Source organism: Hordeum vulgare, chromosome 1H (genome assembly GCF_904849725.1).
Source record: "Hordeum vulgare subsp. vulgare chromosome 1H, MorexV3_pseudomolecules_assembly, whole genome shotgun sequence".
Lineage (NCBI taxonomy): Eukaryota > Viridiplantae > Streptophyta > Magnoliopsida > Poales > Poaceae > Hordeum > Hordeum vulgare.
In genome coordinates this window covers 303573249-303588200 of record NC_058518.1, presented here as the reverse complement: position 1 = coordinate 303588200, position 14952 = coordinate 303573249, and the positions used below count along the sequence as shown (strand labels likewise).

General features: G+C 44.3%; 1 protein-coding gene across 1 annotated transcript; it reads left to right on the top strand.

Annotated features, from left to right (window-relative positions):
• Nucleotides 1-1278: 1278 nt before the first annotated feature.
• On the top strand, nt 1279-6994 carry LOC123432356 (alpha-galactosidase-like). The gene is made up of 15 exons (XM_045115386.1): nt 1279-1522; nt 2887-2945; nt 4429-4485; nt 4597-4631; nt 4905-5008; nt 5159-5234; nt 5358-5416; nt 5510-5575; nt 5662-5748; nt 5835-5899; nt 5997-6079; nt 6174-6264; nt 6352-6401; nt 6482-6622; nt 6721-6994. Exons 1-15 carry the CDS (start codon nt 1368-1370, stop codon nt 6802-6804), a joined length of 1212 nt encoding a protein of 403 aa, XP_044971321.1. The 5' UTR covers nt 1279-1367; the 3' UTR covers nt 6805-6994.
• Nucleotides 6995-14952: the final 7958 nt, after the last annotated feature.

Genomic DNA, 14952 nt, shown 5'->3' with positions numbered 1-14952 from the left:
GAACTTGCTATACGCAGGGAAGAATGCTCCACGAATGCAACATAATCTTCATTTAAAAAAAAAGGTTTTGTAAGGTTTTGATAAATCATTTTGTGATGTTTAAATTATGGGAAACGATTACATCCCACCGGCTGATCCGGTTGATCCATTCGTCGTCCGCTCGTCCGTTAGATCTCGTCTCGATCATGAACCATTTCTCAAAATTGGCTCGTTGTTTCAGGAACGGGGGCTCAAGCTGGAGCACTCCAGGTTCCTCATCGTGGCTCCTCTGCTACCGGGGACGAGCCTGCCGGAGCCCGGCAAACCGCCGTCGTCGTCGGTCCTCGCCGGCTCGCCGGATCCCCACCTCGCCGACGAGATCCTGCCCCTCGCCGGATCCCCACCTCGCACGGCGAACGAGGAGGTGTGCGGCGTGGATGCCGGCGAGCTCCCGCCGCCGGGGAGCTTCTCTGCCTCGCTGGAGATGCGTCCCTGCTCGCGCGCCCGACTCTCCGTTGAGCATGGATCCCAGCTGCAACGTGACTTTCGTTGCAAAATTTCTTGAAACTCGACCTTTGTTGCAAAAAAAATATTCCATAAAAATACCTATGTTACAGAAAGACGAAGAAAAAAAAATATGCAACAAGCAAATTGTTTCTAAAACTCGACCGTTGTTTTAGGAATTAACGGATCCAAAGTTTATTTCTTGCAACAAAGCAAAAGTTTCCGTAACTCGAGCGTCGTTTCAGGAAATAACTACTGACCATGCGTCGGGGATGCGGGGCCTTATATCGACATCCGACGGCTAGCTAGATGACAGATAATTTTTAAAAATCATTCGACGGATCGCGTAGCGTTCCCTTTAAATTATGCGCAGGAAAGAATTTCCTTTCTTTTAGGGGTCATTATGTTTTGTAAGGTTTTTAGAAATCATTTTGCTGTCAAAAAAAGGTTGTGAGAAATCATTTGGTTGATCATTTCCTTCATGTACATAGCACACACAACGTCCCGTCTCGCTGACAGCGGGCCACCACCGGCATCCCAACCACGGCTGGATCCCACGGAGCACTGCACCGAACACGTACTCTGCCGGTCATTGGCGGACCCAACCGAGGCAAACCGGGCGACTCAAGTCAAGCCACAGGGGTGCATACACACAGAACCCAAAAATATCCAAATAAAATTAGTACTACTCCTTAATATTAATATCTCGCCTTTAATATTTTGAACCCCGCGGCCCCGCAGTCCCCCGCGCGCGGCCCTATATAAAGGCGGCCCCGTCAGACGCGTCCTCAGCAGTCACTCACCGGCGCCACCAGTACCGCCCCGCCCCCACCCACCCCACCTCCTCCCTCCTCTGCTCCTCCGCTCGCTCGGCACCGGGGGCCATGGCGCGCGCCTCGCTGCTTCTCGCGCTGCTCGTCGCGGCGGCTTCGGCGCCGGCGGAGGGAGCCAGGGTGCCCGTGGACGCGGCCGGCAACGCGACGCTGGGCGCGCGGCGGGAGGCGCTCGAGAACGGCCTCGGCAGGACGCCGCAGATGGGGTGGGTACTCTCGCTCGCGCTGCCACCTTCCAACCCCCTGCTCCTGTCTTTTCCTCTTCGTTTTTTCGCCCGCTATGGCATGCATTCGATTCGTATCCTCCGCCCCTCGCGCTACGCTACCGCCCAACAACCCGCACGAACAAAGCAGAAAATAACAATTCATTATTAACATGAAAATATACTACTCCTACGTAGTACTATCATCGCTCTGGAGTAGGGGGTAGAGCTCGTGGTGGTAGATAATCTGCCGTGGTGCGTGCGTGGTGATAATGGTGGCTTTCGTGCGATGAAAGGGACGTTCATGCGCGTCTCGCGTGCGGCGGCAGCGAAAGGCGCGGGTGGCTCCCTCCGATTTCATCATCGGGTTTGGACGCTTTTGTTTAAAGCCCCTTTGGGCTTTGGCCGCTTCTCTTCCATTCGCGCACGCGATATTTCCAATCTCGATTTATTATGCCCCGCTTCGTCGCCACAGCCTACAGATACAGTTTTCCTATTTTTATTTTGGGTGGATTTGATGGGAGATTTGGCGATGAGATGAGGGATTGAGCCACGAGGGGAGTAAGTAAGATGAATGCTTGGACGTCAGCACGCGTGCATTTTTCTGCTCCCCTCGTCCAGTCGTAGATCTAAAGATATACTCGTATTTTTTTTGGCCAGCATTTATATTGGAACGATCATGTGTGTACGTGTACTCCAGATTTCGCATGGAACCATGCATTTGTTTTTAACACATGGATCTAGCAGTATTTGCTACTCCTACTACTATATGCTCCTACATCAGTGACTTCATCTATATTTAGTATCAGCAATGCAAAATCTACAGTGGTCTTCATCTATATATATAATTGAAAGAAAATAAAAACTGCGGAACAACCGAGGGGGGCCTGCCTGCGAGCAAAGCACGCCCAAGGAACAGGGAAAAGATTTGACGACCTATCCCTTTATCTATGCTTTCTTTTTTCCTTTTTCTCTGTTGGCCTTTGTGCCTGTCCCTTGGCCTCTGCCCTCGCGCTGCATGCACATATACGAGTATTTTAACCGCGCAACCTGAACCGTACGGTACTGCCGTCCTGGTGCTGCTGATGGCTCATCATGACGTATCCGGTCCGGCGACTAGCCATTGATACTGTATTTTTCTCTCTGTGTCGGTTGCTCAATCTCCACACAGTAAAAAAAAATACGGTGTCTAGAAGTAAACATGTCATGGGTCGGGATTTTTCTTCCGACGAGCCTCGTCACGAGTCCCCATTTTTCTAAAGACGAGCTTTCTTTTAATCGTCATGGTTCACCGTTTTCTCCTCTAATTTTAACCCGATTAAATCTAATCCCGACCCGACTGACGATGAAACATTTCTTTGTGTTAGGTGGAACAGCTGGAACCACTTCTACTGCGACATCAACGAGCGGGTCATCAGGGAGACAGGTACGGGACACTCTCTTAAATCCAGCCCCTGTTTCAAGTCTCAAATCTTATGACCTGCCTGTATATATCAACCCCTTCCACTTGTTCGATGCACATTCGGTCCAATCACCGGATAATCTTGCTGTGCTTTTCGGACATGTCGTTGTTATCAGTATCACGCCGGACGCTGCTCTGTAACAGTATAGTACTACTAGTAGGTTAGCAAAAATTCGTGAAGCCATTGCTTGGGTGATGCTGACCCGGGGACAATTATCGGGTCCATGGAAAAGGCCGGCACGCCCAATTAATCTCTCGCCAACAGAGTAGATTCCTTTTGTCTGGTCGCCGGCACATCGGCCGTTGTTGTGCGGTGCGTCGTCGGTGCACCGATATAAACAGCCGAGAGATTTTTGTGTCCACTCGTCGGCGTCGGCGTCGGCGCCGGCGCCGGCCCTGGGCGTTGTTCCCCCTGTGGATCGGCCGGCACAGCCTAGCAGTACGGCGCTTTCTTTGCTCCTTGTTGTTAGTTGTTGCCAGTTACAGCTTGCAAGCAGCAAGTTGCACGGGCCATACAAGCAATGCGACAGCCGCTGCACATCGCCATATTCTCTCCTCCAAAATCTCTACCCAACCTTTATTCCTTTAGCAGCAGCAGCAGCCAGATCAGATCTGATCTGGGAACCAATCCATCCATCCACGGACGCCTTTTCTCCTTTTCAATGATTCGGAGGCGCCTTTCGCCCTTTGTCCCGGAAATCTGCATAAGAAAAACAGGCTAAGGGAGCCACGGGTTAGTACTTTATATATGCTTTCTTATAGCCTAATCGGCCCAGTCCAATCTAGCACTTGAGAATGGTAAAGATTCCAAGCATGAAGCATGTTTCGCTACACAAGCTATACCCACCAAGGCAAGAGGAACACCTTCACATGTTGCCACATGTGCTACAGACTTCTTTATTTCTCTGGTGTAAGACCCTTGTGCAGAATTCTGATCGGAATTACGTTCATGAGGAGTGATGAGGACCCATATCCACATTCAAGGCCAACCGGCCGATCAATCACAAAAGGCCGGCATGTGGACGGCGGATCAGATTTTCCGGTCTTTGTGGTCCGATGGATAAGCAAATGAATTGACCCTAGTTTCACAAACCGCAAGGGCGTCTCTGCAATCTATCCACAGATGCACATATCATGATAGGGACTTCTGAGCTAACAAGTTGGGTCAGACAAGTTAATATTTTTTGAAGTTCTAATGAGAGGAGGCATGCACCTGCTCCTACTCCTATAGTACAATTTGTACTGACCACCTATCGACGCATAACTATGGTTGGTTAGTGCTAGAACCACTGACTCACTAGAGTTGGGTTGTTGGCGCTGGACCAACGCCAACACCCTGTGATGATCTTCTTGTCTTTATTTACTGCAACGATAATGTCATGAGTTTGATGTATGGCGTAAAATTATACTATTGTAATAACTGCGCCAATGTTTTCCTTTCCTTCAGCTGATGCATTGATCAACACCGGTCTGGCGAAATTGGGCTATAAATATGTTAACATCGGTAAAATTGCTCTCTGGACCATGTTTCTCATGACATGTTGGACACAACTGCTAGCATATTTTTAACAGTATATATGTTTTACTCAAATGTGTTACCTGTCTCTTGTTTCAGATGATTGCTGGGCAGAATTAAACAGGGATTACCAGGTAAGGAGATACACTTGAGCATTGCTAACCATCTCTATCATTTTCAGTATATTGCAACTGCAGAATTATGTTCTTACACAATTCAAGAAATTAAGTGGAAGAGACAACTCTAGTATGAAATTCAGCTAACCATCCCTATCTGTTCAGACAACTGTAGTATGAATTATTTTCAAGATAACATTAGAAGCTTTAGAAGCAGAAAATAATGCATATGGACACCATTTATAGAATCACTGCTGTCAGTATTGATAATGTTGTATCACAATTTCTCAGGGTAACATGGTTCCAAATAAAAGAACATTCCCCTCTGGCATCAAGGCGCTTGCAGATTATGTGCACGGGAAAGGGTTGAAGCTGGGGATCTACAGTGATGCTGGGTATGCTAGCTATCCAATTTCATCACAAAAATAACACTAATTTCTTCGTATACTGCAGCAACTAAAATCTTCACTCGCACAAGAAAACTAGAATTTGTATATATGATAAACCGACAATGAACTGAAACTAACTGTCACCATGTATTGCAGGACACAAACATGCAGTAACAAAATGCCAGGATCGCTCGATCACGAAGAGCAAGACGTGAAGACTTTCGCATCTTGGGTATGGAATCTATATTCTGTTTACTGAATCACATGCACCCCTCATAATTATTTACCCGACGGCTCGTGCCGAACCAAAACTGACACCATAAATTCTGATGTTCTTGTAACTCTTACGTTCCAGGGAATTGATTATCTGAAGTACGACAACTGCAATGATGCTGGCAGGAGTGTCAACGAAAGGTAGGGAGAACAATACCTCAAACTGCGGCATTTTAAGTGCACTGGGTCTTATGTGTTACTAGATTGCAAAGTAAATTGCCATGGTTGATGCAGATACACTAGGATGAGCAACGCCATGAGGAAATACGGGCAGAACATCTTCTTCTCACTCTGTGAATGGTGAGTCTGCACGTCACAGCATTTTAGGCTGGAGAGGAGAAACATCAAGCATTGCTGATTCACTCTTGTGTGCTTTTGCTGTTCAGGGGAAATGAAAACCCTGCTACATGGGCACGTGGCATGGGTGGTAATAGCTGGAGGACAACTGGCGACATTGCTGACAACTGGGGCAGGTGCTGCTCATTTCATCTACTGTGGAATTTTGGTCAAGTAGCTACTAGAATTAGCAGGACTGATTATAGTTACCTTGTTACTTCAGCATGACATCCCGTGCGGACCAGAACGACAGATGGGCCTCCTACGCTGGACCTGGTGGATGGAATGGTAAGAATTTCAGAGGAATCTGTCCCAGTATAGCTGATTGCCTAACGATTTGTTAGCTTCGAACTGATCGATAGAGGATGTTCTGCTCCGATCTTAGATCCTGATATGCTTGAAGTTGGAAATGGTGGGATGTCCGAAGCTGAGTACCGCTCACACTTCAGCATCTGGGCACTTGCCAAGGTACCCATTATGTCCCATGTGCATTTAATAATGTTGCTTCAGTTCTCATTTTTTTCTGCATTTCCTCACTGCAATCCTGGTTCATGTTGTGTAGGCTCCTCTTCTGATCGGGTGCGATGTGCGATCGATGACCCCGCAGACAAAGACCATAATCAGCAATCAGGAGGTCATCGCTGTCAACCAAGGCAAGATATCTCTTCCGCTTGTTTGCCTATGATACACCTTCCTCATATGGGATTTCCATTGTACTCATGCTACAATTGCCTGAACAGATCGCCTAGGTGTCCAGGGAAAGAAGGTGCAATCCGATGGCGGTTTGGAGGTATTGCTCAACTCAAATCTCTTAGCAGCGACTTCCATGGTGAGATTTTCGAAACTGAAGCTGGAGAGATAATTTTGTAGGTCTGGGCCGGACCGCTCAGCGGCAACAGAAAGGCGGTCGTTCTATGGAACAGGCAGGGGTACCAGGCAACCATCACCGCACACTGGTCAAACGTCGGGCTTCCGGCATCCGCGTCCGTGACCGCTCGCGATCTATGGGCGGTAAGCTTGCTTTCTTCAGAGCTCCGTGCTCCTTCTTAACAAGCCACTACGCATTCCAGGGTTTTGATCATCACAACAACTTCCGTCTTGTTGCGCAGCACTCGTCGTTCTCCGCTCAGGGGCAACTATCCGCATCAGTGGGGCCTCATGACTGCAAGATGTACATCCTGACGCCAAAGTAACTGTAGATTCAGGGGAAGGGGTTTGCAAGGAAGGGGATCGATAGAGCCGAGCTGAGATGAATTGAGAAATGCGATTCGGTCACATGAGGTTAGAAATAAGCTGTAGCTGTATGTAAAGTGCCGTGAAATGTGTTTCTGAAGTTTGCAAGTTGTAACGGAAGTTGCAGCAATAAAATTTGGTTTCATAGCATTCCCGTGTTCTACAATGTGGTTTCTCTCTGAAATGAAATTCTTGGGCTCGGCCAACCAAAGCCTGGCGAGGGGGAGCATACCCGGGCCTGACGAGGGCGGTGCCAAGAGATAACAGGCCTAGCGAGGGCGGCGCGGAGCAAGTTCAACGAGGTGCCCCTCGACGAGACTCCACTGCCGGTGGCCGGTAGTATTACAAGTAATCGAGTGGAAACGAGAGCGACGATAAATGAATCGAAGTGTATACTTTATTGATGATTCTCATGCTATATATACAAGGAGGAACCGATGTTCGAAAGGACGCGATGGTTCAATGTGACGGTTGCTACAAACTTGGAACCGCTCGGAAGCGGGGATTAATCCTAATAACCGCCAGGGTTATTTATTTCTAACACTCCCCCTAATCACCGCTTGGCTGCATAAGAGTTCATCATCTTGATTAAGTCTCCTCCAAAAATCCCGTGGGAAAAATGTGAGGAGTAGTGTAGGATATGCTGGTAAAACTCCTTCAAACCCGATGGGAAAATAAGGAGAAAATGATCCAACATATAATGATTATTGCCTCTGTTAACTCGATATGAAATAAATCCATAGAATATAGAGGTCAGTAAATATGTCGTGTATACTTTCCTAAAAGCCCCGGTGGGGAAAACGGATAGTATGACATATAGACTTATGTTGATATTACCTCATTAAAAACCTTGATGAAAACCTGGATAGCAAACTCATAAAGGAAAAAAGAGTATAATATGATGCTTTGAACATGAATAGTACAGGAAGATACTCCCCCTGACTCTTGCATATCTCGAAGCCGTCGAATACCAATTTCAGGAATGTTGAAGATGGTAGAGACTTCATAAACAAACTAGTAAGGTTTTTTGCATGATTTGGACTTGCAAGATGTTTATTCCCCGACCCTTCTAGAGTTCATAGGGATAAAACAATTGAGAGCCAATATGCTTGGTGATATTGCTATTGATGTATCATGTCTGCATCCATGCAACACAAGCAACATTATCTGTGTAGATAATGGTTTATGATTCAAGAGAACCAATGCCACATGACTAATGTATGTGGTTTATCATTCCGTGAAGCCATATGTGTTAATATGTAGCATCATATCTCAGAATGATTGGTAGGCTTAGCCACCAGAGTCTATTTGGAAGGCGTCAATGAAATGACAATTCGACCATATAGGGTACACATTGTAGGGATCGGAGAAGTAGCCACTATCAGTATATTGATGATATTGGAGTTCGGATTTCTCCAAAATTACAGAACAGGTCAAGATTTTAGTGCCTTGGAGATATCGAGAGATATTCTTGATCCCAACCAGTTGTGTTAGTGGGTCCAAGGGCACTGGGATATGGAACTATATGTCCCAACATCAATTCTACATCTTCCCGTGGTTTGAGTAAATCTTTCTCTACGTGTAGAGATCGAACAATCGGCATGGGGGATGGATATGACATGTCCATATTAAGTTTATCCAATATATTCTGAAATAGCCAACTTGGTCTACCATAATACTTGAGTGAAAGAGTTCGAGATCTAGTCTCAAGAACTATTTGGTTTTATCCAAAACCTTCATCTCAAATTCCGTCTTGTATATGATCATGTGCTTCATCATTTTAGGAGTAATCCTTGTGTATGACAAACACACATTGGTAATCATCATCGTAGGAGTAGCCCTTGTATATAAGGAACTCACTACGTTGGTTGTACCAAAATTTACCGACAACAATAAATCATGTTGTGACTTATTGACTTTACACAATATATGTTGCGTTTGCTTTTCGATTCAGATTGAGATTCCTTCGGGAACCATACATATCTGAATCTAGTGATCCACATGAATATGTAGTCACTGCATCTATCAACTGCATAGATAGATAACTTTATACTGCCAATTATATAAGTATCGGAAAGAAGGATTCCACTCGTGTCTGGAGAGTAGGTCTCGGATCTCTGCGGAAACCCGACCTTATGCTACGAGCCTTGCTTTCTTACCACCTTATTGTTTTTGTTCCGTGTCTGGAAGAAAACACAGTGAATTGCATAGAGAATTCATTTGGAAGAGCGAGGCTAATTCAGCTTGGATTGCATCCTTCGATTGTTTCAGTCCGAGTGAGTGGTTTACACTCTGCTATGGCCATAGTCTTTGGATCTGAATTCATCAAGAAGGTTGTTGGCAATCATACAAGAGAATTTTTTTTGTCGACGGTTGTAGGCTTTGGTTATATGGTTCTCCAGTATCAATTGTTAGAGGAAATCTCAAGCACCCTTGATGACTCTTCGTGATTTCCCAATACGCGTGAGTCTAGGTGTTCTGATGTCCCAGCCAGTGTGTGCAAGCTGAAGCTGGGTTGTGGAGGTTTCCCTTCCACTGGATGTATACTACCGATAAGGTGTATGTCAACGCTAGGTTAACTTGCATTTACCGAATTAGAGGATTCCTCCTCAATCGCCTTTGTTGCTTGTAGGAAGCTAGATCCTGGTTAGAGGCCGAACTACCCCCCTTTATTTAGGAAAGAGGAGTTGAGTAGTTTTTATTGGTACCTCCACTATTTCAGGCGCATTTCTAGCCGGATTAAAGGATTTTGTAACACATTTCAGATCAGTAAATGAATATGGCAGGATATTTGCAATATGTTGCAAATGTGTTAATTCCGAACATATAGTCCAGCTTCTTGAGTACATGGATCTGAGGAGGAATGTCGAGTCCCAATTGATTTCCTGGCATTCTATGTGGTACTTGAAGTCTCCCCCTAATGCCCGGAAATAATCCATCCTTCAATATAGCAATCAACGTACTGGGCTATGAATCATCCCCGTACGGGGGTTCAAAGGTACATTATGATCGACGGAGATATGTACCCCAAAAAAATCCCTAGTATGTGGGCCCATTGATGTACATAGCGGTGGTGAGATCGGTACGCATAAAGTGCTTCCGAACTTACGCAGATGGGAAATGCTAGGAGGATTTCCACGTATCAATTGCAGAGGGGAAGTACTGCGATATGCAGTTAATCTGTCAACAACGTTGAAAGGACGTGGGTGTCGCCTAGAGGGGGGGGGGTGAATAGGCGCTTTAAAATAATTAAGGTTTAGGCTTGAACAAATGCGGAATAAAACTAACGTTTAATATGTCAAGCACAAAACCTACAAACAACTAGGCTCACCTATGTGCACCAACAACTTATGCTAAGCAAGATAAACAACTAAGTGATAGCAAGATATATTACAATAAACAATATGTCTATCACAAAGTAAAGTGCATAAGTAAAGGGTTCAGGTAAGAGATAACCGAGGCACGGGGAGACGATGATGTATCCCGAAGTTCACACCCTTGCGGATGCTAATCTCCGTTAGAGCGGTGTGGAGGCACAATGCTCCCCAAGATGCCACTAAGGCCACCGTAATCTCCTCACGCCCTCGCACAATGCAAGATGCCGTGATTCCACTAAGGGACCCTTGAGGGCGGTCACCGAACACGTACACGTGGCAACCCTTGGGGGCGGTTACCGGTACCCGTACAAATTGCTCAGGGCAATCTCCACAACCTAATTGGAGACCCCGACGCTTGCCCGGAGCTTCACACCACAATGATTGAGCTCCGAGACACCACCAAGCTTCTAGGACGCCAAAGCATCCGCGAAGAACAATATCTAGGGTACTAAGTACCAAAGGTAATAAGCTTCTCAAACTTCACTTCCACGTATCACCGTGGAGAACTCAAACCGATGCAACTAATGCAATGGCAAGAACACACGAAGTGGTCAAGTCCCTCACACTCAAATCCCTCCACAACAACAAAAGCTATGGAGAAATATGAGAGGAAGAACAAGGAGCTCACAAAGAACTCCAAGATCAAGATCCAAGGGGTTCCCCTCACATAGAGGAGAAAGTGATTGGTGGAGATGTGGATCTAGATCTCCTCTCTCTTTTCCCTCAAGAACAAGCAAGAATCATTGGAGGGATTGAGAGTAATCAAGCTCTAAGAATGTCAACAATGGAGGTAGAACAAGAGCTCAACCGATGGATAAGACCAAGGGGGAAGAAGACCCCCTTTATATAGTGGGGGAAGGAATCACACCGTTACCCCCACTTTCTGCCCGAGCTCCAGCGGTACTACCGCTGGCTGCAGCGGTACTACCGCTCGCACTCCAGCGGTACTACTGCCAGCTAGCGGTACTACCGCTGGCTGCAGCGGTACTACCCCTGGCACTCCAGCGGTACTACCGCTGGCCCCAGCGGTACTACCACTGGGCCCCTGGTAGTGCAACGGCACTACCACCGCCAAGAAAGTCTTCGCAAAAAGGTCCGTCCACGAACAACCGCTAGGCAGGCGGTACTAAGCTCCTGGAGCAGTACTACCGCTGACCAGGGGCGGTACTACCGCCAGCCAGCGATACTACCGCTAGGGCCAGCGGTACCACCGCCAACTCTAGCGGTACTACCGCTAGGTCCAGCGGTACTACCGCTCGCCACTGAAACAACCATAACTTTCGCATACGAGCTCCGAATCGAGCAAACCCAAGCTTGTTGGATTCAGGACGACAAGGGCTATCCAAACAGCGATGAAATTGCCAATGATATAGAGATGTGAGATCTCTATGAATGAAGAACCGGCAAAAACTCCAACATCGAAAACATCATAGTAGATGCATATGGACTCCGTTTTCGATGAACTCGAGCTTGTCACGAAGATGACCATAAGCTCTAAAACTCACAAAGAGAAATACCAAACAAGAACCAAGAAGTATGATGCAAGGATGCAAATGGTTTGAGCTCTCAACGAACGATACGATCAAGCTACTCACTTGAGAGCCCCCCTTGATAGTACAACAATCTATCCGAACCAGAAAACCTATCAAGGGCAAACCTATACCTTGCACCTCGTCCTCTTGAGCTAGATGATGATGATCTTGGCTTCCTCAAGATGGACCATCTTTCTTGATTGCCTTGGCTTGATGAAGACTAGTTGATTGCTCCCCCATACTCACTATGGGTGAGCCACTCTTCAGCATATCTTCACAAGTCCATTGCCACCACAATGGACAGCAAGCTTCAAGCATGATATCTTCGTGCTGATCCACTTGAACTTGCACATCGCAATCTTGATGACGATCACAACTTGACGTCATACTTCATGGGTTGTATGAGATCTTCCCTTTGACGCAAGCCCATGGAAACACACCTAACCCCCACATAGAACTCTCACGAAGACCATGGGTTAGTACACAAACACGTAATGGACAATGCTTACCATACCATGGGATCACTTGATCCCACTCGGTACATCTTGTACGCTTTGTGTGTTGATCATCTTGATTTACTCTTTGTTTGAGATCTTGATCAACCTTGCGTCTCTATGACCATTCTTTGGATAATACCTTGAATACCACCTTGGTCATCATATAAACTCCTTGAACCCAACAGATGGACTTCAAGAAGTGCCTATGGACAAATCCTATAAATATAACTTAAGGCAACCATTAGTCCATAGGAATTGTCATCAATTACCAAAACCACATATGGAGATATATGCTCTAACAAACGTGTAAAACTGTATGACCCCAATGTGAAGTTGGTAATGTGCATTTCATCAACAAAGGTCTTACGATGAGTTTGGTCCTATCATTCATAGATTCAGCCAAACCATTATGAGCGTGGACGTATGGAACAAAGTGTTGAACTTCAATCCCCAAGGCCATTCAATAGTCATTGAAGGCGCGTGAAGAGAATTCTGCAGCGTTGTCCATGCAAATTGTTTTAATTCGACTTTTTGGATAATGGGTCTGTAACTTAATTACTTCCCGCATTATCATGGCAAATGCATGGTTTCGTGTGTATAAAAGGCACACATGTGACCATCGTGTAGATGCATCAATTATAACCGCATTATCATGACAAATGCATGGTTTCGTGTGTATAAAAGGCACACAAGTAATCGAGTGGAAACGAGAGCGACGATAAATGAATCGAAGTGTATACTTTATTGATGATTCTCATGCTATATATACAAGGGGAACCGACGTCCGAAAAGACACGATGATTCAATGTGGCGGTTGCTATAAACTTGAAACCGCTCGAAAGCAGGGATTAATCCTAATAACCGTCAGGGTTATTTATTTCTAACACGTAGAATGGCTCCCGCGACTGCGAGCCTGGCTGCCACGGAACCAATATGTATATCCGCTGCTCTCGCTCAAAATTATGGCCCATCAAATTAGAACGACCAAGAATGAGTCAGACCAAGCGATTCTGGGAATCTTATACTCCCTCTGTCCCAAAATAACTATCTTAAGCTTAGTACAATTTTGTATTAGCGCTAGTACAAAGTCAAGACAGTTATTTTGGAACGTAGGGAGTATGACGCTCTCGTTTCACTGGGCCGGCCCGGTTTCCAAATCTGCTCGTTCAGATTTGGGAACGCTCCGACTAATTTCTGTCTAGTTTTTACTGGTTTTCAGAATCTTCTAGAAGGTTCTCTGAACCTTTTTTTCTTATTTTTGCTACCCTTTATTTGGGTTTTATGTTTTTCAGTTTCTTTCCGAAAACGGCATATTTTTCAAAATCGAATATTTTAAATACTTGCTTTTCGAGAAAATGTCCAAAGATTTCAAACGGAATCCGAAATTATGTTCAAATATTTGCTTTTTGAAAAATGAGATTTTTCTTGGAAAATAGGATCATCTTTTTAAATCCACGAGCATTTTGAATTTGTGAAAAAATAAAATTCAAACATTTTCATAATTTAACTTTTTTTTGGAATATAAGAAAAAATTTGGAAAACGCCCCGCAATTATGATTTTTTTCAAAACAATTTTTTTATGTAATTCTCCCGAATATTTTTTCAATTTGCGTACAAATTCTGAAAACGTATTTACTGTTGAATTTGTGAAACAATTACCAAAATTGGAACATTTTCTGAAAAAATGGTGAAGAAAATTTCAACATGTGAGCTTCAAAGGGATAAAAAATGGTGAAGAAAATAGGAACATTTTCAATATGTGAGCATTTTTAGAATATTTGACCAAATTTTGGAAATGAGAACTTTTTTTGAAATCCAGAACATGTTTTGCAAACTTTAACATTTTTTAATTGGTGAAGAAAATTTGAAATTAAGGATAAAGTTTTAAATTCGAAACATTTTTTTTTAAATGAGAACACTTGACAGTATAGAACAATTTTGAAAATGTGAACAATTTTTATATGATCAATAAAAATATTGGAAAACGAGCTTTTTCTGCATTCTTGAATAAATCTTAAAAAACGAAGCATTTTTTAAAATTTCAGACAATAGTAGAAAATCATGAAGAAGTTTTCAAAAAAGTGAACAATTTTTGAATTTGGGGACAAATTTTGAGAATGGGAACATTTTAAAAATTAGTGTAGAAATTTTGAAAACAAACATATTTGAAAAGTTTGAACATTATCTCTAAATCTCAAACAAAATATTCAGAAAACTTAATTTGGTTTGAAATTTCATACATTTTTCAAAATTAGCAAACATTTTTGAGAAATTATACACATAATGTGAAAATGGAAACTACTTTCTGAATTCCAAACAATATTTGAAATTTCTAAAAGTTTTTTTTGGAAAAATGAGAATAAACTTGGGAATGGAAAAAAGGAAATGAAAACGGAACAAAAGGAATAGGAAACAGAAAAAAACTAAAATCAAGAGAAAAAAGTTCCAAACGGGAATGAAAGAGATGGATAGGCCAGCCCAGTCACTTTGCTAGTGCGCATTCCTGTGCGAAACGGCGGCAATTTGCGCGAGGGCGCGACAAATAGGGTTTTCCAGCAATTCGTATGATTTGTTTTTGAAAGCTAACGCACATGGACATAGCCCATTTACCTTCTGTCTTCTTTTTCGGTTCGCACCATAACTTCACATTGTTCTTTGTCCTAAGAGGTCTTTAGAACCATCTAGAAAGTTCCTCTAGTTTT

Excerpts from the sequence above, each read along its gene's own strand:
- LOC123432356 (XM_045115386.1), top strand. The coding sequence starts at position 1,368 with ATGGCGCGCGCCTCGCTGCTTCTCGCGCTGCTCGTCGCGGCGGCTTCG. Across the intron at positions 4,632-4,904 it reads AATTAAACAGGGATTACCAG|GGTAACATGGTTCCAAATAA; the intron begins GTAAGGAGATAC and ends ACAATTTCTCAG. Across the intron at positions 5,235-5,357 it reads TGAAGACTTTCGCATCTTGG|GGAATTGATTATCTGAAGTA; the intron begins GTATGGAATCTA and ends CTTACGTTCCAG.